This window comes from Chanodichthys erythropterus, chromosome 7, assembly GCF_024489055.1.
Source record: "Chanodichthys erythropterus isolate Z2021 chromosome 7, ASM2448905v1, whole genome shotgun sequence".
Classification (NCBI taxonomy): Eukaryota; Metazoa; Chordata; class Actinopteri; order Cypriniformes; family Xenocyprididae; genus Chanodichthys; species Chanodichthys erythropterus.
Genome location: NC_090227.1, coordinates 38,073,249 through 38,098,182, shown reverse-complemented (window position 1 = coordinate 38,098,182; position 24,934 = coordinate 38,073,249). Strand labels below are relative to the sequence as shown.

General features: G+C 37.6%; 1 protein-coding gene across 1 annotated transcript; it reads left to right on the top strand.

Moving 5' to 3' along the window:
- The first annotated feature begins 13,060 nt into the window (after positions 1 to 13,060).
- gnrhr4 (gonadotropin releasing hormone receptor 4) lies at positions 13,061 to 24,687 on the top strand. The gene is made up of 3 exons (XM_067389340.1): positions 13,061 to 13,637; positions 19,577 to 19,781; positions 24,221 to 24,687. The coding sequence occupies exons 1-3, from the start codon at positions 13,089 to 13,091 to the stop codon at positions 24,685 to 24,687; spliced, it is 1,221 nt and encodes a 406-aa protein (XP_067245441.1). The 5' UTR covers positions 13,061 to 13,088.
- The last annotated feature ends 247 nt before the right edge of the window (positions 24,688 to 24,934 follow it).

Genomic DNA, 24,934 nt, shown 5'->3' with positions numbered 1-24,934 from the left:
TTCATTTTTGGGTGAACTATCCCTTTAAGAAACACAGAGGTATTTATACACAAGATAACAAGGGGCTGACAAAGGACAGTTGTTGGTGATTTGTAGCCATGGTAACAAATGAGGGTAGCTATGGAAACAAACAAGTGTAAATATGGAAGCTAACAAGGCAGGCAAGACAACAAGGGAAACACTGAATACAGAAGCAATAGGAACATAAAATACTTCAAAATAAGAGTCCAAACCATAAAAGAAGAACACAGGCCGGGATCATAACAGTGAGATACCTGTATGAAGTCACAATTACGAGAAACGAAGTATCAATTGACCATTTGCAAAGACCTGCCTCCTTTAGTTACTTTTGCTATGTCCAACAAGCCATGCCACTCTCATGTCACACAAAGTCTTAAATTTCAAATTTTGTAATTTAAAAAAAAATTATAAATACTGTTTTTTGGCTCTTTAATGTTATGTGACAGATAGCTGTAGCACCTCAGATCAAGCGGCTCATGAACCAATCATCTCTTCTTACTAGTTAATTTATCGCATCTAATAAACATGAATGGACCACGTCAACCACAGAAAGATATCAGTACACATCATTTTTCAAGTTCAAGTCCACCAATGTTAACCTACTAACTCCCATGAGTGCTTTGTCACGGTTATGATTGGTTAGATCGCCTGTCAATCAAACTCCCGGCGTAGGGTCAGTTGAAAGATACTGTAAGTTGTCTCGTGAGATATAAAGTTGCAGGCTTCCATAGAAAAATCTTTAAAATTGAAAAAACAAAAAGGAATGTTTAAATCATATTTTAAATCACAGCAAAAAAAAAAAAAAAAAAAAAAGAAGATAACTGTGAGATTTAATATAAAAGAAATAATTTACAATTATGAAAAATATGTGCTAGATAAAAGCTAAATGCTAGATAAAAAGTCACATTGAAATTTAAAGTTGCATTTCTGAGATATGGAGTCATAATTACCAAAAATAAAGAATAATTTGAAAGATACTGTAAAGTCCCATGCTTCCTAAAGCCCTACGTATACTTTGTTGTTTTTTTACTCGTACGCTAGTGTACATGCACAGTCGAACGCACAGCCTTGCAAACTATACATCACTTGACTCGTACACATACACGGCCATTCAATGCATGTGCAATCTCTCGCCACGAGTTACAACCCATGTAAACATCTTCTTTCATTCTTTCATGCTAGAGTTGTACAAATGAGGATACTTTCTAACCTCTTCGCACAATCTGCCGTCTATTTTTGCCTCCATCGTTGCTGTAGCTTGCATGTGTTCCAGTCTTTTCTGTTTATGCAGTTTTTCTTTGACTACCTTGTGAATCAACGCCCCAGGGCACAGTTGCCATCTTGTGGATAAACTAATTACTGCAAAAGAAATTAAATGCGTATGTACGAACTGCATGTACAAGTACGTACGTTACAAAAATCTGCGGTGCACGTACAGTATGCGCATACTCTTCTGATGACGAAATTCACACCATGCACACTGTACGCTGACCCTCTTGTATACATAAAACGTTAAGTATACTTTGGGCTTTAGAAATATCTTTAAAATCTAAAAAAAAATTATATATATATATATATATATATATATATATATTTACTTTAATCCTTTTTTTATTTATTTAAGAGTCTTCTTCAGTTGTATTTGTTTCAAGCAAGCAGATTGTTTTCTTCACTCAGGCTGCCGTCTTAGCTCTGACAAAGGTTTTGCTTTGTTTTGTGGTTATTATGAGTCACACTTTAGCCAGTTGCCTCAGGCATTACATCCAGCACCTCACCATGGTGCCAAACCTCTCTCAGCTTTCAGAATAGAAGAGGTGCATCACAGATCGACTGAATAAACTCTTGAATAATGCACTTGGATGCCATAATAATGCCACTTGGATGTCTGCCTGCACACGTCTCTGTATGTATCTCAAAACGTATGGAGGTGCATCTAACTAGAGCCTCTTGACAAACATGTTTCAACCTACTTGACTGCTTTCCACTTCCTCCTGGTCTTCATTTCCATACCACCATCAAAATAGTCAGGCTTCATTTGCTGTGCAAAAGTCTTAGGTATGTCAGTATTTTCAGACTTTCAGGTTTCTTCAAGAATCTTGGGAGATACGGCCACAGTTCTGGATTTAGTTTGTCTCAGTTTCAGCTGTTTCTTCCAACCTCATAAAATAAGTACGAATTGGTCATGAGATAGTGTTGGTTTCTTCATGTAATCACAGACAGATTCGATGAGGGTAAGATCAGATCTCCATGTGGAGCACCCGCTATTGTCAGACTACTTGTTCATTCAAAAATCTCACTGAATTATTAAAATTAATGGCAAAATGAATGTTTGGAAATGTGAACTGATATTTCCTACTAACACACTACAACAAAATATATAAATAACTGGCTTAAACCCCTTTTTGGGGAGTGAAAATACTGACGTGCCAAAGACTTTTGCACAGTATATTCCAGCATTCCTCAAGAATTGGTCATAATTTGTTGTAAGTATAAATTTTAATAACAACAGCTCTGATTAACAACATTTAACAGATAGTACTTTGATATTTTGGTTTTCATAACAACAAGAGGCAGTTAATTAATAAGTACACATAGAGCAGTATGAGGCAGAATTTCATATGCATTGGTCTCATAAATAGCACATATATTGTGTTGAGCAGTCTCACAATCATTCTTTGATTCTCACTGAAATGGAAAAGAAAAAAACAGACTTGAGGATAATTGCTAAAAGCTATGAAAGTACAGCTTTAAAAAAAAATGCCTCAGAATTTAACCATCACCTTTGTATCCCAGGCTCTAAAAAAAAACACTGTGCACACTGTGAGCTTCACAAACAGCAATTTAAGCAATGGGATGCCATTCGGGAAGCTATTTGGGTCCCACTTTATATTAAGTGGCCTTAACTTCTTGACATGTTTTCCACTGTGATTAACTCCTCATACAGATTTAACCAGAACCACATCATATATAGTCAGTCTAATCTTAAGGCCTTACCGATGCTAAATTGCGAAGATCTAGAGTTTTCGTTGGAGGGCGTGTCCGTGGCAGACTAACAAAGTGTGATGTTTCACCATGAAAGAGGAAGCTGTTGTAACTGGCATACAGTGTCTGATCTGCCCCAAACTTCACATGTGTGATAAGAGCCCTGGCCTAAAGACATCTATATGCCAATATTCAGTTAGTCATAGCGCCACCTGCTGGCAACAGAAAATGGCATGCTTTACTCTGTAATTCAATCCCAGAAACACATTTCAATATGCCACAAAGTACCAAACACACTAGAAACATATTAAATCATACAACATTTGGCTTATGTATGCAATTAAAACCGCAAAACAGGAAGTTGTTGTAACTCAGGCATACAAAGTCCGATCTGCTCCAAACGTCACCCGTTTGATAAAAGTCCTGGCCTGAAGTCATGTACATGGTAATATTTGGTCACGGTCAAAGCGTTGGCAGCAGGAAGTGTGCCACTTTGAGATGACTTTGCCATAATTCTCCTGTATTTACTCACTTACATACATGTCACCCACTGTTCACTGTTTTCCTAAGGCCAATGGGTGGTGGTGAGCCCGGATGCGAGGGCCCTTTCATCGTTGCTTGCAGCTTTAATTACATTTATAATTACACTGTTGACCCATCCCTTACACCTTCATTATAAATAAAAGCTGAGGCTGCGGCTGAAATTGGTCACTTGTACACACATTTACTATTTTCTACATGGTGAATAGCACATAGTGCAATATATAGGGGATAGGGAACAATTAAATATGCTTTCCATAGGGCAAATGAAGTCTGGTTTCACGTTAGTGTCACGCGAACCTCAACAACGCATACACAGTCTGCTATGGTCCACAGACACGATAGCACAGAACGGATTATATGCGCAAGTCGGCGCAGACTACAAAACGTATTGGACTTATTTCAATTCTGCACAGAATGCTATATTTTAAAGCAATACGGAGGAGATTAGGAAGAGAAATGGTTAGACATTAGAAGGAAACTGAGGTTTCACCAAGCTCAACAGCTCTGGCCGAGCTGCAATATAAACAAAACGCTATTGGCTATTTAAAAAAAAGGAGGAGCTGTTCGATATGTCCCTCCCTGTCTTCCTGTTTCAGTTGAAATTCCATCAGTACATTGAATGCTGTGCGTTCCAAAGCACTTCGATGGGCCTTTAAATGCAGTCCTGCCTGGAGGGGTTCTCTTATTTATGCTGTACCATGTGCTTATCAGCCTAATGTTCTTCCTACCCAGTGTACATGAATGCCTGTATAACTCCTTTGTGAATGTGTGTGTATATATATATATATATATATGTGCTTATATTTGTGAACATTTGAATATTTCTGGTTCCTTGGACACAAGAGCTTATGAGAATGTGCATCAGCCATGTATGTCCAGCAGTGGCATATTTCAGAACCAGCGGCTCTTTGGCTTTTCCTTGAGCTCTTCATGTTGAATAAGGTCTTAAAGTGTGGCATGAGGGGGGTAACTGCAAAAAGAGGCAGAGCAGATAATATACAGCTATGGAAAAAAATAAGAGACCACTTAACATTGATTTCTGAACTTGGAGTGGTCTCAATTTTTTTCCATAGCTGTATATTAATTCACTTTCAGGCATAGAAAATTAGTGTAGTCTCAGTTAAATTAGATGCACCTCTGTGCCAACAACCATACGCTTTCATCCTTTTTGAGGATTTGTTAACCAAACGTTTATATTTAATGTAGTTATTATACAGTATGTTAAAAAAAAATTAAACATTTACAAAGGCATAAACAGTAAGAGTTTGATGTAAATAGTATGTTAAAATGAATTTAGTTAATGAACATACAAAAATATTAGAGCTTTCTTTGGTGTTAGTCTAAGGTAAATTTTGTTCCATATGCATAAACATAAAAAAGGAACTGTAACATTGGATTAAAAAAGACACAAATACATAAAAATCCAACGTGGTACTGTTATATTCTGGAATATATATTATAGGCTATGTGAGGTTATAAAAGGCTTGTGCTTTCTTTTTTCATGCATGTTCATTATGCAGACAGGTAACAAGTATTATTTCAGTGCAAAGGACATGCCAGGATATTGGACAGTGAAATTACCTTCACTACAATAATGGATCTGGATGAACGTTCAACCTCATTTCAGACAATTCTGTTGATGAAACGTATCATAACAGACTCAGTTGGTCTAGTAATGAGGAAATGAGAATGAAATTTGTATGTGCGCAACTAGCATGTCTGTCTTCTTTATAAAACACTCACTGTTTGCTTTTACAGGTTAATTGTGTGAATTTGATGCACACAGTATATGGAGCTATAAATAAATTCATACATGAAGCAATATTTGATGAGAAAGAATGTGTTATGGATGCAAGACCTGCCATTAATACACAAAATTACTAAATTTAAAAAGTAGGTTAATCAGGCAAAAACGACATAAGTCATTTCTGAGAAGATATTATCAGAAGTGTGATAAGGAGACAGAAGGATTGCGTGACACTGCTTACATCAGTTTAACTTATATTTTAGACACAATGTTTTCAGTTACTTTGTTTTTGCTCTAAGATAGTTCCAAACAAAGCCACAGCGGATCCGTTCCAGTACTGGGAGATTTGTTCCTGAATGAACTGAAAAAATTGGTCAAATGAATGATTCAGTGATTTACTCATTAAAGGATTAGTCCACTTTTAAATAAAAATTTCCTGATAATTTACTCACCCCATGTCATCCAAGATGTTCATGTCTTTCTTTCGTCAGTCGAAAAGAAATTAAGGTTTCTGATGAAAACATTCCAGGATTATTCTCCTTATAGTGGACTTCAATGGCAATGGTTGTTCTACACCCATAAGACTTTCGTTCATCTTCGGAACACAAATTAAGATATTTTTGATGAAATCTGAGAGATTTCTGTCCCTCCATAAACAGCTATGCAACTACCACTTTGACGCCTCAAGAAGTTCATAAAGAGATCGTAAAACTAACCCATATGAATTGAGTGGTTTAGTCCAAATTTTCTGAAGAGACTCGATCGCTTTATACAGTATGATGAACAGATTTAATTTAGGCTTTTATTCACATATAAACACTGATCAGCAAACATAAACAGAAGCTCAACCGAACTTGCTTGATGCACGAGAACAAACCTCATTAGTTCTTGCATGTCAAGCAAATATATTTAAGCTTCTGTTACCACAACATATGTGTGAGTTGATGAATGTTTGTATGTGAGTAAGAGCCTAAATTCAATCTGTTCATGATATAAAGCAATCGTGTCTTTTTTGGGGGGGGGATGCGGGGTGGGAACTATCCCTTTAATAACTCTATCAAAACATGAGCACAAAAATGTTATTTATAATATAGTTATAAAAACATTACTACTTGCTACTTTTTTCAAATGGTTCCGAGAACATTCAAAAATAATGTTCCCATGATGCTTGCAAAATGATAGCACAGTTTTTTTTTGTTTTTTTAGCTGCAAGCAAAAGGAGTTACTGAAACTCCCCACAACTAACTGCACAAACTGATGCAAAAATGTGAAAAGTCCCAGTGCTGTTGGACTTGTATATCGGCACTCTTGGACAAGATACGTTCCAATCAAATTTGAGGTCTGAACTAACCGCTGTATAAAAATCAAAGGTGACAGAAAATATTCCAGAGACTGTGCAAACTATAGGCTACTTTTAAGTTCCTGCTGTGTGCAAAAATGGATCTACTGTATATAACATGCATGACTCTTCATTCTGTACTTTATTAACAATATAAGGTTTCTCTTGCTATCATTCAGAGAGGGCAGAGAAAGTTAATTTACAGAAATCTCATAAAAGGGAAGTTACCCTTACAGCAATAGAGGAGCATAAATTGAAATGAACATTACTTCCCCTCACACTTCTATTGAGTAAGAGATTGCCCCAAGAGATATGTGCACTATTTTGGTCTGTTCAAAGAGAAAACTTAATCAATCCTTACTTTGTATAGGAAATAAGAATAAGAAAGAATAAGTAGCTATACAATATTTACAAAAGCATCCATTATTATAGCAGGTAATCTTTCAATATAAAAGTCTCTCATTCAAATTCTCAGCTAGTTGCAATTGCTTTCTAAGCAAGTTTGCAATGCATATTATACCTGTGGAGAGGGTTTAATAAGTTATTCCATTCTCCCCGGTGACAGGATGTCTATACCTGAGTGCATTTGGGAAGGAGGGGTTGTGTGTTTGTTTATACATGGCAAGATTTAATGAGAGGAGACAGGTGAGGGCCGTATTTGTTGCCGTGTTGATGTGCCAGACAGCTCAGTTCCCTGTAGCTGGGAAATGGGGCCAACTCAGTCTGGAGCTCAGATCTGTCTCCAACACCATCTGAAGCTGAATTGAGCTTGACTTCTGCCACAGCACCCTCTCCTGTCTCCAGGTCTGGGTGGGTGGGAGGGACCTTGAGGTCACTATGAAATTAATTTCCCTTGCAGCAGCAGTGCTGACACTTTCTGTTTAATACAAAGCCTCACTGAAATCAATTACTGTCATGCTAATGCTTAAGAGATATATTTTAATCAGGAGAGCACACCATACTCATTACATAAGCAAATGTGGTGATTATTCTGGGTGCCAATGTTGAGACCTGTTTGGAGCCTTATCATAATAGTGGAGTGCAATGCAAAACTACATCACGCCTCAGTGAGTAAATTATAATTAAAATATGGTTATACAATTAATTAAAGGGTTATAATTGTGAAAAAGAGCTGCAAGTCTTCCCATATGGTCAAAGAAGAAAAAAAAAATCACTTTCAGACTATGAGAACATTAGCCTAATTTCATAATGATTGTCTGAATAAATTAAATATATTAAATTGCACAATGATGAAGTCATTAATTCAATTAAGGTAAAATAGATACAGTTTATTACTTGCTTAATGTCTGATTCACCCATTTGGCTTTATTGATTTCAATCAAAATATGTTCTCAAAGGCCAGCTGGAGGTCTCAGATTGTTTCACGTATAAGGTTACATGCTCTTTTTCTCCGTGGTCAGAACTGGCCTCTCTATTATAGATATCTATTTGAAGTGTGTCTGCCTGAATGCTAAATGAACTGGTTATAAATAACTTATGTTTTCTAACCTGAAATGAAGCTCTAACATAAGTTCTGCCGGGAAGACTCAAATGTTACGTCACTTATAAGTTCAGATCTAACCAATTGTTATCTAACAATTGGAGTATAAAAGATTGGTTCTTACACGTTTGAGTTTGCAGATGCTGACACCAACCTTCACCTCCATCCTCCCCACCACCACCACCAGGATGGTCCCTGTCCATACCTCCAAGGGGTCGGCTACACCCCTGCCTTCATCTTCAGGTGATGTGAGCTACAGATAGGGCCTACGCCAAAGAACTTTATCTTATAATATTTTGTTTGCTGATTGTTAATAAATATCAATTTTTCATTATCTTTCCTCCTGAGTCTTTCTGGTACACAGCAAAATCTCCAGAGTTAAATCAATTCTGCTCAGAGTACATATGGTCCCTCTGCTTTAGTGTTATTTTAACACTGTTTAGAGAGTTAAAGTTAATGAGATAATTAAGCAATTAATTAAGTGATGATTGTGCATTAGTGATGAACACCTGCTGTTAACAAGCAGAATCATTGAAGAAAAGAGAAACACAAGAACTACAACTGACTTCAGTCACAGCCTTATTAATTGCTTAATTATCTCATTAACTTAAACTCTGCTTCAGTGTTACTTTAACATTGTTTAGAGAGGGACCATATCTATTCTCAGCCAAGTTGATTTAACTCGGGAGATTTTACTGTGTAGAACCACAAATCACCTTCCAAGCTCATTTTTGTAGATGCCAACAAATCTGAACATTTGACTGCTCACAGAAATTGGGTGAGTTCAGCAAAAGTATAAGACGTGAGGTAAAGTGGAATAAATAGATTTACTTTTGCATATAGGAGGGTCGTTATGGTTCTTACAGAAAAACTGTAAAAGCTGTTTTTTTTCCTTATAACTCTGGCTTTTTTTCTCCAAATTGTCACACAATTAAGCCATTGTGTCAATCAAGCCATCGAGATGTCGAAATGATGATGAGAAAAAAAGTTAAATTGTGAGATAAGAAAGTTGCAATTCTTTTTTCTTCAGTGGTGGAAACAAGTTTCCATAGGTCATGGCATCACAAAAATGGTTGAGAGCATGGTTTTATTCAAATAGTCACACAGCAGTGGCTTAGTTCATTCTTTCAGGAGAGTCTACTTTTTAAAGGAGTCTTTTTTTTATATATATATTTTGTAGGTAATTTCTTGGGGTCTATGTTGCATAAGCCAACCTTAAAAATGGCTGTAAAAATGAAGAAAAAAAAAAAAAATGAAAAAAAAAAAACAAAAAACAAAAAAAAAAAAACAGTAAAATACTGTTTTCCATTGAAACAGTAATATAGTGTAAAAACAATAATTTGCGAGAAAGTAACCTATAGGCTAACGAGAAATATAACCCAGAATGCTTTTTACAGTATATTACTTCTGTATATTACAAGGCATTCTAGGTAATATTATTTGTTGTTTTCAAGAAAGAACTTTCTACTTTGCCACTTTCTCCAAAACGACAAATAATATTACCCAAAACACTTTGTTTTTACAGTTTATTACTGTTTTCCTGGAAAACGGTATTTTACTGTCTATATTTGTTTAGTGTTTTTCAGCTATTTTTTTTTTTAGAAAAAAAAGGTTTGACAAACGTCAACTATTTTATAGCCTTTAAAAATATGCATTTAAAACAATGACATTAACTAAACATGAAGGCTAAATGCACATGAACTATACTTTAAGACCTGTTCAGACCAAGAACAAGATAACTATAATGATAAGTAGCTATATTAGCGTCCACACCAGTTTTGTCGTCTCGTAATGCAGGATGGATTCTGATTGGCTATCAATGTTTTTATCATTTATCACCTGGATAAAAAATCGCTCTGAAAGTGATTCCAATGACATAATTTCTCTGTGCAATTGTGGTGTACTGCTATTCTTTTATATTTGGAATGATTTTTTAGAACTAAATTTTTATCATTTTTTTTCTTAGTGTGGCCCAATTCACATAATATCCATCTTAAATAGTATTCGAATAAAGCAATAAGCCCCAAGAAGCCGTGGTTTACAGTTACGCCCTCTCCACCAGCACGAACCACAAAGCAAGCCATGTTCGCAAAGCCATGTTGATGCTCATGGCTTTGCGAACCTACATCGGCATCCAAACACGTCTCGCCGTAATTTGTATACGGAGATTACAATTGAACTGCTATTAGCTCGATTAGCTGCTATTTCAAAAATGGCGGTCACAAGTTTCTTGTTGGTCACGGTAACCCCACCCCCAGCCCCTGACGCAAGCGGTTCTTACTTCTAGCCCAGCAATGTTTTGGTGCTACTTACGAACCACTTTTCCTGGTTCGGAGCTGGTGCTTTGTGTGTCGAAAGACAAAGAAATCATTTGAAACTAGGCTCTGGCTCCGAACCAGCACTCAAACTGCCTTGGTGGAAAAGGGGTAAGTGAGTTTATAACAGCTAAAAGGCGCTGTTTGGCACGACTTGGAGTTCCTAAAACCCCCTTAGCTGTTATAAATTCACTATATTGCTTTTATAAAATGGTTACCACACAATACTAAAGCCAAAAAATATGTATCAATGCAACTTTCATGAAGTAAAATCATTAGAATGCTTCCTTCCGCTGGAAAAAATAGTCCCTGACCGTGAACCGCAACAGAAGTTACATTTATTACGCCATTCACGGCTCAACCAATCAGAATCAAGGGCTGGAACTATCCATTTTATAAATTAGAGGCGTTTCTCAATGTCAAGGAAGGATCCTCAGAAGCCAGAATTTCGATGATGCTACGTCATCGACATCCGTCGAAGGACTGTTCCATGTTGAGGATCCTCGGAATTTTAAACAAGGACTGAGTCCTTCGTTTGAAAAATATCCCATATACAGGAAAGGATGCATATGTGTAGCCTTCACACTCTAAAATCACCCACAATCCTATGCGCGCAGCTTTGCGATCCTTGTTCAAAAATTTAAAAAAAAAAATGTCGGACATTAGCGGGCAACATGCTTTCAAATGTAAGTATATTTACGTTACCAAACATTTGTTATAACTGTAGTAAATATGTCAGATAAATAAAGTTTAACGTTTAAATGCCAGTACAAATTACTACCGTATTGATATTATAAATTATACAAATACAAATTACGTTATTGATGGCTAACTGAACCGGACCGCCATTTAACAATTGTTAGCTTGGTTGCCGTCACCGGCATTTCTTTTACCTTTTTCACTGACATAATGACGCAATGACGTGCACTTGCTAGTCTGTTCTATTTACATGTTCTCCGAATGCTAAAGAGGAGCCTCGCCTAGCCTCTGAAGGAAGTGACTTGGAAGGACAAGTCCTGCCAAGGAAGTACCCTTGACATTGAGAAACGCCTTGTAATTTGTCTCACAATTCGCCTAACTACTTATCCACTATTCTATTACAAAATAACCTATTAGACCCTATGTAGCCCCGCCCCTTTTCAGCGCTTCGCTCGTTGTCTTTTGACTTCCGGTTTTTCCTTTATGGTTTTTCCACAGAGATCTTTGTGTATCTAATGAACTGCTCGTTTTAAAATCTTCCCAGTCTACTGATATTTGTAAAAGGCATTTGCTTTAAACATTGCAATGCTCATTATAACTTTTGTTAACTGTAAAAATAATCCACTTCACCAGCTAATTATTCTTTGACAGCGATGACAGAGAAATAAGGGCTACCGCAAAAACGGAAGTTCAAAGACACAATTCTAAAGATGGCGTGTTGTTGCTATAGTAACCTCCCCAGGCGTTCACGAGCTCGATTTGTGAACATCTGTTTGGCACAGCGTGAAACCAATTTGTAATCTAATCTTTTTGTTTACCAAAAATTGTGTTTGAAAAATGCTAATGAAACTGTGAATAAATAAAACTCTTAAGTATAAGAACTTTTTGTTTCCTTCTGCGATGAGGGATTCAAATCCCCAGATAAACCCAACCTGTCCCACCCCATGTCCACTCTGGATTAGGTGTAATGTACATTGCTAAACATGGATCACAGCAAGTTCGGCAATTCAACTGACCTACGTAGGTACATGACAGTTCAAACTGACACGCGCAGCGCGAGCGTTGTCAAGTGACGCGCGAGGGAATTAAGAGGTGGAAAGTCCGTGGATGCGCGCGCTGCACCAGAGTCAGCAGACACACGCGGACATGTCACATATCACCCTCCAACTGGAATGGAAAGCACTAGCTGAGGTTGCTATCGGAGATACATACGGTTTAATATTATCTGAAACTTACTTTCCACAGAATTTCCGTTATTTTAAACAGTACTTTCTTTCGAAAAAGTAGAGGTTGGCGCGTTTTTAGTTACAAATCAGACTGAATAACTCTTCCACCAAGACGAATGTCTCCGAACAGGTGTCTTGTTGGATGACAAAACTACCCATCTGCCTAGACAAGTGTTTGAGAAGAGCTACATTTGAAATATATGGATGATATGTTTTTTAAGAAGGTTTTTGGACAGTGAAATGAACTAATTTCAAGGTCACTGGATTTCCGGGAGAGGTGAATCAGGTAAGTCTGAAAAATTATTTTAATTATTAAATAAAAACAAAACATTCAAATACGGCGACTGTTAAGAGAGTAGATAGGACTTTTAATGCTTATTCTAAAAACATTTTTTTTTAAAAAATCGCATGCTTACAAATGCATTTGAACATCGTCAAACTTGAATTATGATGGTACTTTTATTTTAAATTATAATGTCAGTTTTTGTAATTGTGAAATGCATCAGGATGTCCTACAGGATGGCCAGTTTAATATCTGAAAAAAAAGCTCAATGTTTTCTTTTTCTTTTCTTTTTTTTAAATCCCACAGTAGAACAATTAAATAAAGGAGCTTTTCCAGGTGTCAGCACTGGAATCATCATGGATCATCTGTAAACCTCATTGTGCAGCAGGTAGTGGAACGAATGCAGCAATCACACGCTTTCGCTCTTCAGTGATGAATGACAGCCCTCCAACATCTGAGAACATCATGTTTAACCAGCTGACTGCAGATGCTCTGAACGGCAGTTGTGATTACACCTTGCCCACGTGTAACAATAGCACAGGTGAAGCGGCATTGCAGCTGCCCACCTTTTCCGTGGCAGCGAAAGTGAGGGTGATAATTACCTTCACTCTTTGTGCAGTGTCAGCTGTGTGCAACCTCGCCGTTTTGTGGGCTGCCAGCACCAACAACAAGCGCAAATCCCACGTACGTATTTTAATCATGAACCTCACGGTTGCCGACCTGCTGGTGACTTTCATCGTGATGCCAGTGGATGCGGCTTGGAACATTACGGTTCAGTGGTTGGCGGGGGATCTGGCTTGCAGATTGTTAATGTTTCTGAAGCTCGTGGCTATGTACTCCTGTGCGTTCGTGACTGTGGTCATAAGCCTGGACAGGCAGTCGGCCATTCTCAACCCTCTGGCCATCAATAAGGCTAAGAAGAAGAACAAAATAATGCTGAGCGTGGCCTGGGCGATGAGCGTTGTGCTCTCTGTCCCTCAGGTGAGGAGCTGCTTGAGTGATTTTTCATGTTTTTCATTGTGTCTTATCTCGGAGTGCGGCGTTCCTCAAAATCGCAACACCCTGGCGTAACACTCAGAATCAAGTAGAGAGGTCAAAATGAAAACGACAGGAGGTTTAACTACTTGCCTTCTTGAGCTTAGACTTGAAATATTCATATTTGCTCTTATAAATTCGTTCACTCTAAATGAAAAATGTACATTTGAACATTTTTACTCTTTTTGTTAAAGGGTTAGTTCACCCAAAAATGAAATTTCTGTTAATTACTCACCCTCATACAGGTTTGGAACGACAAGACCTTCGTTCATCTTCAGAACACAATTTAAGATATTTTTGATGAAATCCGATGGCTCAGTGAGGCCTCCATTGCCAGCAAGTCAATTTCCTTTCGGTGCCCAGAAAGGTACTAAAAACATATTTAAAACAATTCATGTGACTACAGTGGTTCAACCTTGATATTATAAAGGAGGTGAAAATACGTTTTGTGCACAAAAAAATAAAAAAAATAAAACTTTATTCAACAATATCTAGTGATGGCCGATTTCAAAACACTGCTTCATGAAGCTTCAAATCTTTTGTTTCAAATCAGTGGTTCGGAGCCCGTATCAAACTGCCAAACTCACACGAACCATTGAAATTTCGAAACACTTATGACGTAATGAAGCCTTGTTTACTGAAATCACGTGACTTTGGCTCTCCGAATCACTGATTCGAAACAAAAGATTCGTAAAGCTTCATGAAGCAGCGTTTTGAAATTGGCTATCACTAGATATTGTTATAAAATCGTTATATGGGTTTTTTTTTTTAGCGCACAAAAAGTATTCTTGTCACTTTATAATTTTAAGGTTGAACCACTGTAGTCACATGAACTGTTTTAAATATGTCTTTAGTAGCTTTCTGGGGATTGAAAAAGGAAATTAACTTCCTGGCAATGCAGGCCTCACTGAGCCATTGGATTTTATCAAAAATATCTTAAATTGTGTTCCGAAGATGAACGAAGGTCTTACGGGTTTGGAATGACATGAGGGTGAGTAATTAATGATATAATTTTAATTTTTGGGTGTACTAACCCTTAAATGTTATGAAGTGATGAGAATACTTTTTGTGCACAAAAACAAAACAAAAAAATAACTTTATGCAACAACTTCCTTCTCTTACACAGTTTATGTTAAAGACATGTTGCAGAACTTCTGTGTTCTACGTCAGAACGCCAACTCTGAATTGGTTGGCTCCTGCGTCAGCATCACACGCATGCGTCGTGCTGCTCACGTGAATAGCGTCGGCCAATACTGAGCACGTGTTCGGAAGTAAACACAGAATCGCTGCACTGCTTCAACTGACAGGGTAGAGAAGAAATTATTGAATAAAGTCGTTATTTTTGTTTTGTTTTTGCATGCAAAAAATATTCTCGTCGCTTCATAACATTAAGGTTGAACCACTGTAGTCACGTTGACTATTTTAACGATGTCTTTACTACTTTTCTAGACCTTGAATGTGGTAATTTTGTTGCTTTCTATGGGAGATAAAAGAACCTCTCGGATTTCATCAAAAATATTTTAATTTGTGTTCTGAAGATGAACGGTCTTGCGGGTTTGGAACGACATGAGGGTGACTAATTTATGACAGAAATTTATGACAGAAATTTATGACAGAAATTTATTTTTGGGTGAACTAACCCTTTAACCCCTTAACTGTCACAGTCCCACAGGTGGGACGTTTGCCATTACATATTTAAAACAGTAATATTCTATATTAAACCTAAACTAATCTTGACAAACTGTATATCATTTGAACGCATAGAATCTCTAGTTTACATATTTTGATTTTCAAAATAAATTACAGAGGAGCAGTAATTTATCAATTTGCAACAAGCATATTTTCATACTCATAAGGCATGTTCAGACCTTTATTTTGAAATAGCGATGAACATGAAATATCATTAAAGATTGGTTGAAACATGTTTGTTTTCATGCCAAGAGTTCAAAAGATAACATCAATTCAATTAAAAAAAAAAAAAAAGGTCTGAAAATGTTTTTAATAGAAAAAAAAATACATTTATGATTGTGGCGGCGATCTATAACCCACATGCATGTTATTTTTATGTTTATTAGAGGCTGAATTAATATCAAATTCTGCCAAACTTCCCATACTACTTCTATATAGGATGTCTACTTCATAAAGGCGGCTTTATATGGTCAGTAATGGAGCTTGGTTGTCATCTAGTGAAAAAGTGTGGTACTGCGGCCAAACAAAATCTTACTGAAAGCTCATTTTTTGAGATATCAACCTGAAATTTGGAACACAACTTGTTCAGATTTTTGGCTTTGATTTCCTTGCAGCTTTAGAGTAAAACTTGTTTTGTAAAATATCTATTTTATATAAAATATAAAATATTATATTTTTACATTTTCATAAACTTAAACTTCTATAACTTTTTTTCTGTTTCACTTACATAAGTACATAATCTGCCAAATTTCATCTTTAAAACAAGACCAGCCTTATGTCTATACTCCAAAGTATTCTTGAATTACAACCATTTACGTTTGGATAGTGCATTTTCTTGTCTAAAAAAAAAAGTCTGCTATACAGTTTTTAAAACAGATGAAAATTAAAATTCTATCATCATTTGCTCACTCTCATGTTTGACTTTCTTTCTTTCATGTAACACAAAAGAAGAATTTGAACAGAATTTCCTACTACTCCAAGGCCGTCAATTACAATTTATAAATGTCTGCTTGTGTGTGTATTTAAATCATTAGTCACAATCTTCATGCCGTCTCAGATCTCATTTACATTAAATGGCACTTCACACCATGCTTGAAGACAGTCACTAATGCCATATTCCATGTCACAATGCACCAAATTAAATATTGCGCACAGAATATGCGCATATTAAAATCATCATAAAAGACATTAAAAAGCCAAGGCAGAAGGAAATAGTGAGCCTTAGTGTCCTTCACACAAAGAAATCATATATGCTTGTTTGGATGGTACTGCTTTTAGATCTTGGCCATCTCAGATCACCATTCGTTTTTAATAATACTTAAAAAAGCAGCATGAACATTCTGCATACTGTCTTCTTTTGTGTTTCATGAAAAAAAGAAAGGCATACATGTGTAGAATAATATCAGCATGAGTAAAGGTATTTTGTGAAGGCTACTGTATTTTCCCTCACCAGATTGTCTTTTATATCCTATTAAACCACATGTTTCAGATCAGTATCTTATTTCGTATTCAGTATTCTCCCTAGACCTGCTGTAAAATTAGAATCAGAGCTAGAAAGTGTTGTAAAATTCATAGATGTTAGATTAGTTCAGCAATTATAGTACACGCTCTCATCAGCCCTTTAATTTCACCTCAGATTTAACATGACTGACTTGCGCAGAGACACATTACTCAACATTACCAATACACACAGACACACACACACACATTTTGGGTTTTCAGGTTTTATGGGGACTTTCTACAGACAAACCTACACATCACAGAAAACGTTCTGCATTTTTACCTTTTCAAAAAACATCACTTAGTATGATTTATAAGCTGTTTTTCTGATTGGGACCAAAAAAAGGTTCTGGATATTTTGTTTCCATAACATAGGGTATACCTGAACCTCTCACACACACAAAAGATATATTAGCAGTTTGTAGGTCAATCAGATGTCTTTTAATTTGATGTTTTCTTAAATCAGCTCACAAATGACATTCAAACCTAATATAGAAGAAAAGACTCTGCAACCTTCAGTTACAATATCTGAAATGACAAAGATGAAAGCAACAAGAATTACTGTGAAATGAGTGTTAATAAGGGGTGGTTCTCAATCAGAGGAGGCGTGCGCATTTTAAAACACTGTGCAGTTGGAAGTAATAAGTGCTGAGACCTCTTTATTTGCTCCTCCTGATGAAGTAGAGCGTTTAAAATCAGTGTGCTTTCAAGTTCACAGAAGGCTGATGACGGGTCAGCCAGGTAAAAGAATGAGGGCATATTACAAGCACCAAAACTCCACAGTAAAGTACATTATGACAGCAGATTGTGCTTGAATGGGGTAATTTCAGAAAGATATGGAAGAAGATACAAGGTCACAATGGGTTATAGCGGATATTGTGTTGTCATTTGTTTTTCCATTTGTTTTTGTGAATCATTTCAGGCATACACATGGTTTCAGCCTGTATGTCAGTATGCCAGTCTTCATTTGTCATTTGAGAATCTTCTTGTCATACATAGAATATGTAGTCAGGCTCAGGCATCATATTTAAGAAATGCTCTGTAAAAGGCTGATCCTGGGAACACTGACTGAATCCTGAGCCTGTTGCTGAAGGGGATACATGCCACGTCTGATTTGCACAGCTGACAGTGTTCACTTGATTAGTTGGCTTTAGATGTGTAGAACATTTAGCACAACATTCATTTAGAGTTCAGGGCTAATTTTCCAAAAGAACAATTTGTCATTTTGAAAGCTTCTAAATCAAGCCTAGTGTATAATCCTGTCAGGACCTCTTTTGTCAAAGATGATTGACAATTAGCATACAGTTTGGATTGGTGGTATGGTTCTGTTCTGGGCAAGAACTCCCTGCCCATCCATGCATCATGGATAAGAGCAGGGAGAGCAGCGATAACCGCAAGAAAATGAGTCTGATTTGAAGAGGAATATCTGAAGGTGAAGATTCTGAGGAGGGTAATTAGCTCCTGAGCAATGCGATAAAGCTGCTGATAATACTGAATGGACTGTAGGGATGCTGTGATAGGCATTGTATTCCGATAGGTAGAAGTGGATCAGCTGAGAGTGAGCTTGACTAAAGTGACCTGCCAGAACTATACGCTTGATTTGTATTCCTTCGTTTTTTGTTTAGAAAGCTTATTAATTATGCATTTTTTTTTATGTATTTGATAATATTAAATGATTAGTTTACTTCAGAATTCAAATTTCCTGATCGTTTACTCACCCCCATGTCATCTAAGATGTTCATGTCTTTCTTTTTTCAGTCGAAAAAAAAATTAAGATTTTTGAGGAAAACATTCCATATAGTGGACTTCACTGGGGTACAATGGGTTGAAGGTCCAAACTGAAGTTTCAATGCAGCTTCAAAGGGCTCTACACGATCCCAGATGAGGAATGAGGGTCTTATCGAGCAAAATGATCAGTCAAAAAAATAAAAAATTGTATAATTTTTAACCACAAATGCAAATCTTGCACTAGCTCTGCGATGTGCCACGTATTACGCAATCACGTTGGAAAGTCACGCATGATGAAGGCAGAAGTACCGTGGTAGGGAGAAAAACTCCATCTTGTTTTCTCCTCCAACTTCAAAATCATCCGACATCGTTTTACCGTTTTATATAAATATATATATATATATAACTTGGTTTGACTTGGTCTTTGCATGTTTGCTTTGTAGACACTGGATTGGTACTTCCGTCTACGTCATGCGTGACATTTCCAACGTGATTACATAATGCGTGGCACATCGCAGAGCAGTGCAAGACAAGCATTGTGGTTAAAAAGTATATATATATATATATATAATATATATATATATATATATATATAATATATATAAAATGTTTTTTTTTTTTGTTTTTTTTTTTTTTAATGGCTGATCGTTTCACTAGATAAGACCCTTATTCCTCGGCTGGGATCATGTAGAGCCCTTTGAAGCTGCACTGAAACTGCAATTTGGACCTTCAACCCATTGGTAACTTGAAGTCCACAATATGGAGAAAAATCCTGGAATGTTTTCCTCAAAAACCTTAATTTTTTTTTTTTTTTTTTTTTTGACTGAAGAAAGAAAGACATGAACATCTTGGATGACATGGGGGTGAGTAAATTAATAGGAAATTTGAATTCTGAAGTGAACAAATCCTAGTAAGTACAGTACAGTAGGTGTGATTGTAATCTGCTGATTTGCTCAATTCCCCCACAGATGTTTCTCTTTCACAATGTGACCATCACGGTGCCAGCCAATTTCACTCAGTGCACCACCCGAGGGAGCTTCGTCAAACACTGGCAGGAGACCATTTACAATATGTTCACTTTTATTTGCCTCTTCCTGATACCTCTGGCCATCATGATCTGCTGCTACACAAGGATCTTGGTGGAGATCTCCCGAAGGATGACCAAAGGAAACAGTAGGTGGAGGCTAAATTTGTAAGGTGGCTAATGTTGCATACAGTGTTAATGTCGCCATCACCACAAGAAAAATATTAAGCATTAGAAATGTCAAGTTTAAATGACTAAAATTTAAATGTAGATGTACCCTGATAAAATATTACTCCAGGAAAAGTATATCTCGCTCCAGACGGGTCATCGAATCTTTGAGTTGTTAACAGCTGCAATCGGATCAGTCAGATTCACAGATGAATCATTCAATGCAGTTTGTGACACTCTCAGGTGTACACGCTCCAGAGTAGAGTTGTCAAAAATACAGACTTCGGTACCTAGTCGGTACTGAAATTTTAAAAATGTGACGCTTTGAGGCGCTGTTGAGCGGATTCGTAAACACCTTTGATTGGCTCACGGCTCATCGGATATGTCTGTGATTGACTTCAATGAGCAACGCTGTAAAAAACGTTGTAAATAATCATCAGTGACACTCTTCACCGGGCGCTTACACAGATACACACGGGAGTGTTTGAAAGCAGGTGCCTATATCGTGGACCAGTCTGCTGATAGACGCCTGCTCCCGCTTTCAAATTCAAACACTTCTGTGTGTGTTCAAACGCTGCCATGCGTTGATCATTGTAGCCAATCACAGACATGCGTATATGTTGAGCGTGTGAACACAATGGCCAGTTAGAGGTGTTTACGAATCCGCTCAACAGCGCTCAAAGCGTCACATTATTTAAATTTCAGTACCGACTTGGTATCAAAGTCAGTACTTTTGACAACACTACTCCAGAGTTCATTGTAAATTCTGGTTCAAACCCTAAATTGACAAAGAACATTTAAAGCGAGTGTTGTGATCCTGCAGAACCTGATCTAAACTGGGTTTGCTTTTGTCAACTCTAAACCAAGAAACTCAGTTTGTTGATCTAGCTTCATGTAACAGGCTTGATTTCTTCACTTATAATAACAATGAGTGGCATGCTTTCCTGAAATGTAGTAATGGAGTAAAAAGTGAGATATTGTGCATTGGAATTAAATAAAAAAATCCCAAAATTAAGGGTGTGTTCACACTTGGCAGGTTTGGTTCCATTAAAACTAACCCTGGTGCGATTGCTCTGTTAGTGCGGTTCATTTGAAGTGTGAATGCTGCCAGTTGAACCCTGGTGTGCACCAAACTAGCAGACCGAGACACCTGGAAAGATGGGTTTTGGTCTGCTTCCAAACTAACTGTGGTACACTTCATATGAAATATGAACACAACACGAACCAAAGACATTTAAACGAATAAAAAACAGGACATGATGTCACAGACTCTAGGATGCTCAAACATAGGCTACCTGCTGCGAGGAGACATGGTTCTGATGACTGTACCAAACTGTGATGAGCAACATCGCGACCATGACAAGAAAAAACAGGAAGCCTATGTCATTGACAAGAAATAACAGGTAGCCTATGTTTGAGCATTCTGTCCATAGTCGCGATGTTGCCCATCACAGTTCGGTACAGTCATCAGAACCATGTCTCCTCGCAACTCTTTGACACACTTTATAAGCTCTTCACGAGTTCTCAGCTGGTCAAAATACCATCATATGTAGGCAACGCACATAAAACGAGTGCATTTAGCCCAGCACACAGCATTGTTTTGGATGTTCGATAAATTCTGTCTCAAAATATAAGTCATAAAGCCAACCAAACAGGTTGTGAACGTATCCCTATGCATTTAGGTTCGGTGTCAAAAATGCTAATGTGAACGCTAAGCATATAGGACTAGATTTTTTTTTTTGGTTCGGACCAAATGAACCAAGTTAACTGAACTACTAGCCTGACTTCGTCATACTCATATTCTAGGCAGAATGTGAGTCTGATACTGCTCCATTGCACTTGAATTATGGGGCGTGTCTTAACCGAACCAGTAAAAAACACCACCTCTGCACTCAATTGGATAGACCTACAACCAATCAGAGCAACGCAGTAAGTGACGTATGTTGAACTTGTACTTAAACTTTTGCCGAATCCCGTTGGAAGGACGGCAAACACATCTTTCCCATTGACAAATGCCTTGATTGCGGTTCTTTGTTCATATTTTAAAATGAATGCGCTGTCGATTTCTTTTATTACAGACGTGATAGCGGAATCTAAACATCTTACTTCTCTAGCAGTCATCGTTGGTGAAAACCAATTCAACCCAATCGCTCTTTGATGACGTGGGTGCTTACGTAACCACAGATAGCCTGTCCATCATCGATTAAAGCCCGCCATGGCAATTTGATTGGCTCGGCCTTCTGGGATCCGAGCATAATTACTCCACAATGGATCGAGTCCAGACCGAACTTCCCGTCCAAAAAATGTTGTGGGTGGGGTTCGGGCTGGCACCCAGGCTACCGAACTACAGATGTGAACACATCCTAAATTACTCTAAAAAAGCAGAAATATTTAAAAAAAAAATTACTTAAAGGTACAGTTTGTAAAATTTTTGCAGTAAAATATCCAAAAACCACTAGGCTAGTGTTATATATTTTGTTCAGCTGATTACTAACAATATCTCTAATGTTTTCAACTACTTGTAAATCATGACAAAATTCCCATTCTAAACAGTGACACGGGGCAGTGCAGTCGCCTGTCAATGACGTCAGTTACCTTTGTTACCGCCTTTACTGACGCAGAAACCACATGACAACAGTGCCGTGGACAAATGCGGAAGTAGAGTCTAGCGTCCAGCAAACCACTAGCTTGCTTCAAGCAGTTCCTTATTTACTTCTTGCACGTTTTATGGTGGATTGTGTTACTTATTTATGGAACATAATTACTGTTTACCATCTGCCGCTGGTTCTGTCGACAAGGACAGCTCCCGTAAACTCATGACCGGAAAAGCGGAAGCGGCGCCGGCGACTGTGTCATAATAAAAGTCCCGCTGCTCGTGAGGCGTGTGTTGATCAATCGCTCCAGCTCCTCGTTCAGCTCCCGCAACACTCGGTCCTGCGCTACTTCATACTACGGTAACGTTAATAATCGCATCCACGAACATGAGTTCTTCCAGACTCCAATCCCTATTCTTTTGCACCGTCCGTTGATATGGAGACCACATGTCCCAAGTTTCCACTCTAAAACTTTACGTCATCAAACTACGCCTTTGTTTTGAATAGGCTTCTAGCGACCTCTAGCGGAAAAAAATATCACAAATTGTACCTTTTTAAACGGATAGTTCACCCCCAAATGTATATTCCGTCATCATTTACTCACGCTCATGCTGTTCAACCTGTAGGCCTATCATTTTCTTTCTTCTGTGAAGCACAAAGGAAGATATTTTGAGAAAGTGTCACAGTAATTTTTGGGCCATACTATGTCATGTCAGTCTTTCATTATATGGAGTCATAATATCCATTTAAAAAGATTCTTCAGAATATCTGCATTTGAGCTCCACAGACAAAAGTCATACAGTTTTGGAATGACATTAGGGTGGGTGAATGATAACAGAAATATTATATAAAGGCAATATAGGCAATATAGCCGCTCTAAACTACGTCATTGTCATGACAACCAAAAGCATTCCAGGCGGCGCGAGATTCAAGAAGCAGGAGACGAAACATATAACTTAGGGCAAATAATAAAAATAATGTCTACCAACAAGGGGCATTGAAGTCCTGTACTCACAACGTGAAGCAAACCACCAAAATAACAGCAGAGAATCGTCGCGTGTCATCAATTGGCTTTCGCCGTTATCTTCCTATGAAGAGACTGTCAGATCAACGCGCTGCTACATTTCTCTCAGATAAGGTAAATGCTTAACACAATCGGCGTCACTTTGATTGTGTACTGTTATATTATATTCCAAAAATCATCTCCTTGAGGACGATATTTCACCCACACACGACGGTCTGTCTGGTGTTCTGCTGCTGCCTGATACACGCAAATGCTAGCATCATTTGTTGTTTCTGTCTCTTTGAAAAAAAAAATTAAAAATGTTCGACCTCTTTTAATCCCGGTGTAATAATGAATAATTTTTTGTTGCATTGTTCAATTTTTATTATGACAAACATCAAAGCGTGAGATATAGCACGCAGTTTAATGCTTTCAATTTTCGTAATTTTTTTTTATATCGAGTTATATTGTTTATTATTTAATTATTTTTTTTAATTAATTTTGTTAACTGTTAGTTTTGAAATACTTATGTTCAAAGCATTGTTTCCCGCGATTCCTGCAAAATGCGCCGGCGTGTTTTCAGACCTCAGTGTTAATTCCTGTGTAAATGCATTTATGCCGCTTCAGAGGAGCATTAAACAGTCTGTGTAAATGCACATTTTTGTGATTTTATGCCGCTTCAGAGTTGGTTTCTGTGCCGCTTTTTCTGTGTAAAGATGCCTTAAGAGTGAACTGTCACTTTAAAGTACAGTAAACTTAAAAAAATGTGTTTTGACCATCATATATTTACTGCACATTTATAAATATCTTCTCGCTTTTACAGTATCTTCAAAGGAAATCCACTTACGGCGTTCCAATAGCAACATCCCAAAGGCCCGTTTGAGGACTTTGAAAATGAGCATAGTCATTGTGACGTCTTTCATTGTTTGTTGGACGCCGTACTACTTGCTGGGTCTCTGGTACTGGTTCCTTCCTGAGGATTTAGAAGAGACTGTTTCTCACTCACTGACTCACATACTGTTTATTTTTGGACTTTTTAATGCAATTCTGGATCCCATCACTTATGGCCTCTTCACCATCCATTTCCGCAAAGGACTGAAGCGTTACTGTCGCAACGGAGCCGTACTCACAGAGTCAGAAAATAACTCAATCATGACGGGCTCATTGAAATGCTCACCATCTCCGTTTCGCATGAAAAGAGTGACCCAGACGACTCCAGGAGCAGATCCAGTGAAGAATATGGTGAGTGGGGAAGATAAGAATCCAGCTGACAGTAAAAACAAGGAATAGTGGCAACCCTACCAATCCACCCTTGAAAGTGTCATTTGATTAGAGATACAGATGTGACAAGGCAGGCCTTGTACTGGATGTCTAGCTGCTCACAAGAACAATGAGACAACAGCACATACCTGCCTGTTCTCCTCAACAGCATGAGACTGTTTCGAATTGTCGCATCTTTTGATTCATTCACTGATGAGCTGCGTAATTTACTCCGTTATATTTAATAGCCATCTGTTTTCCTGATTCAGGTGATTAA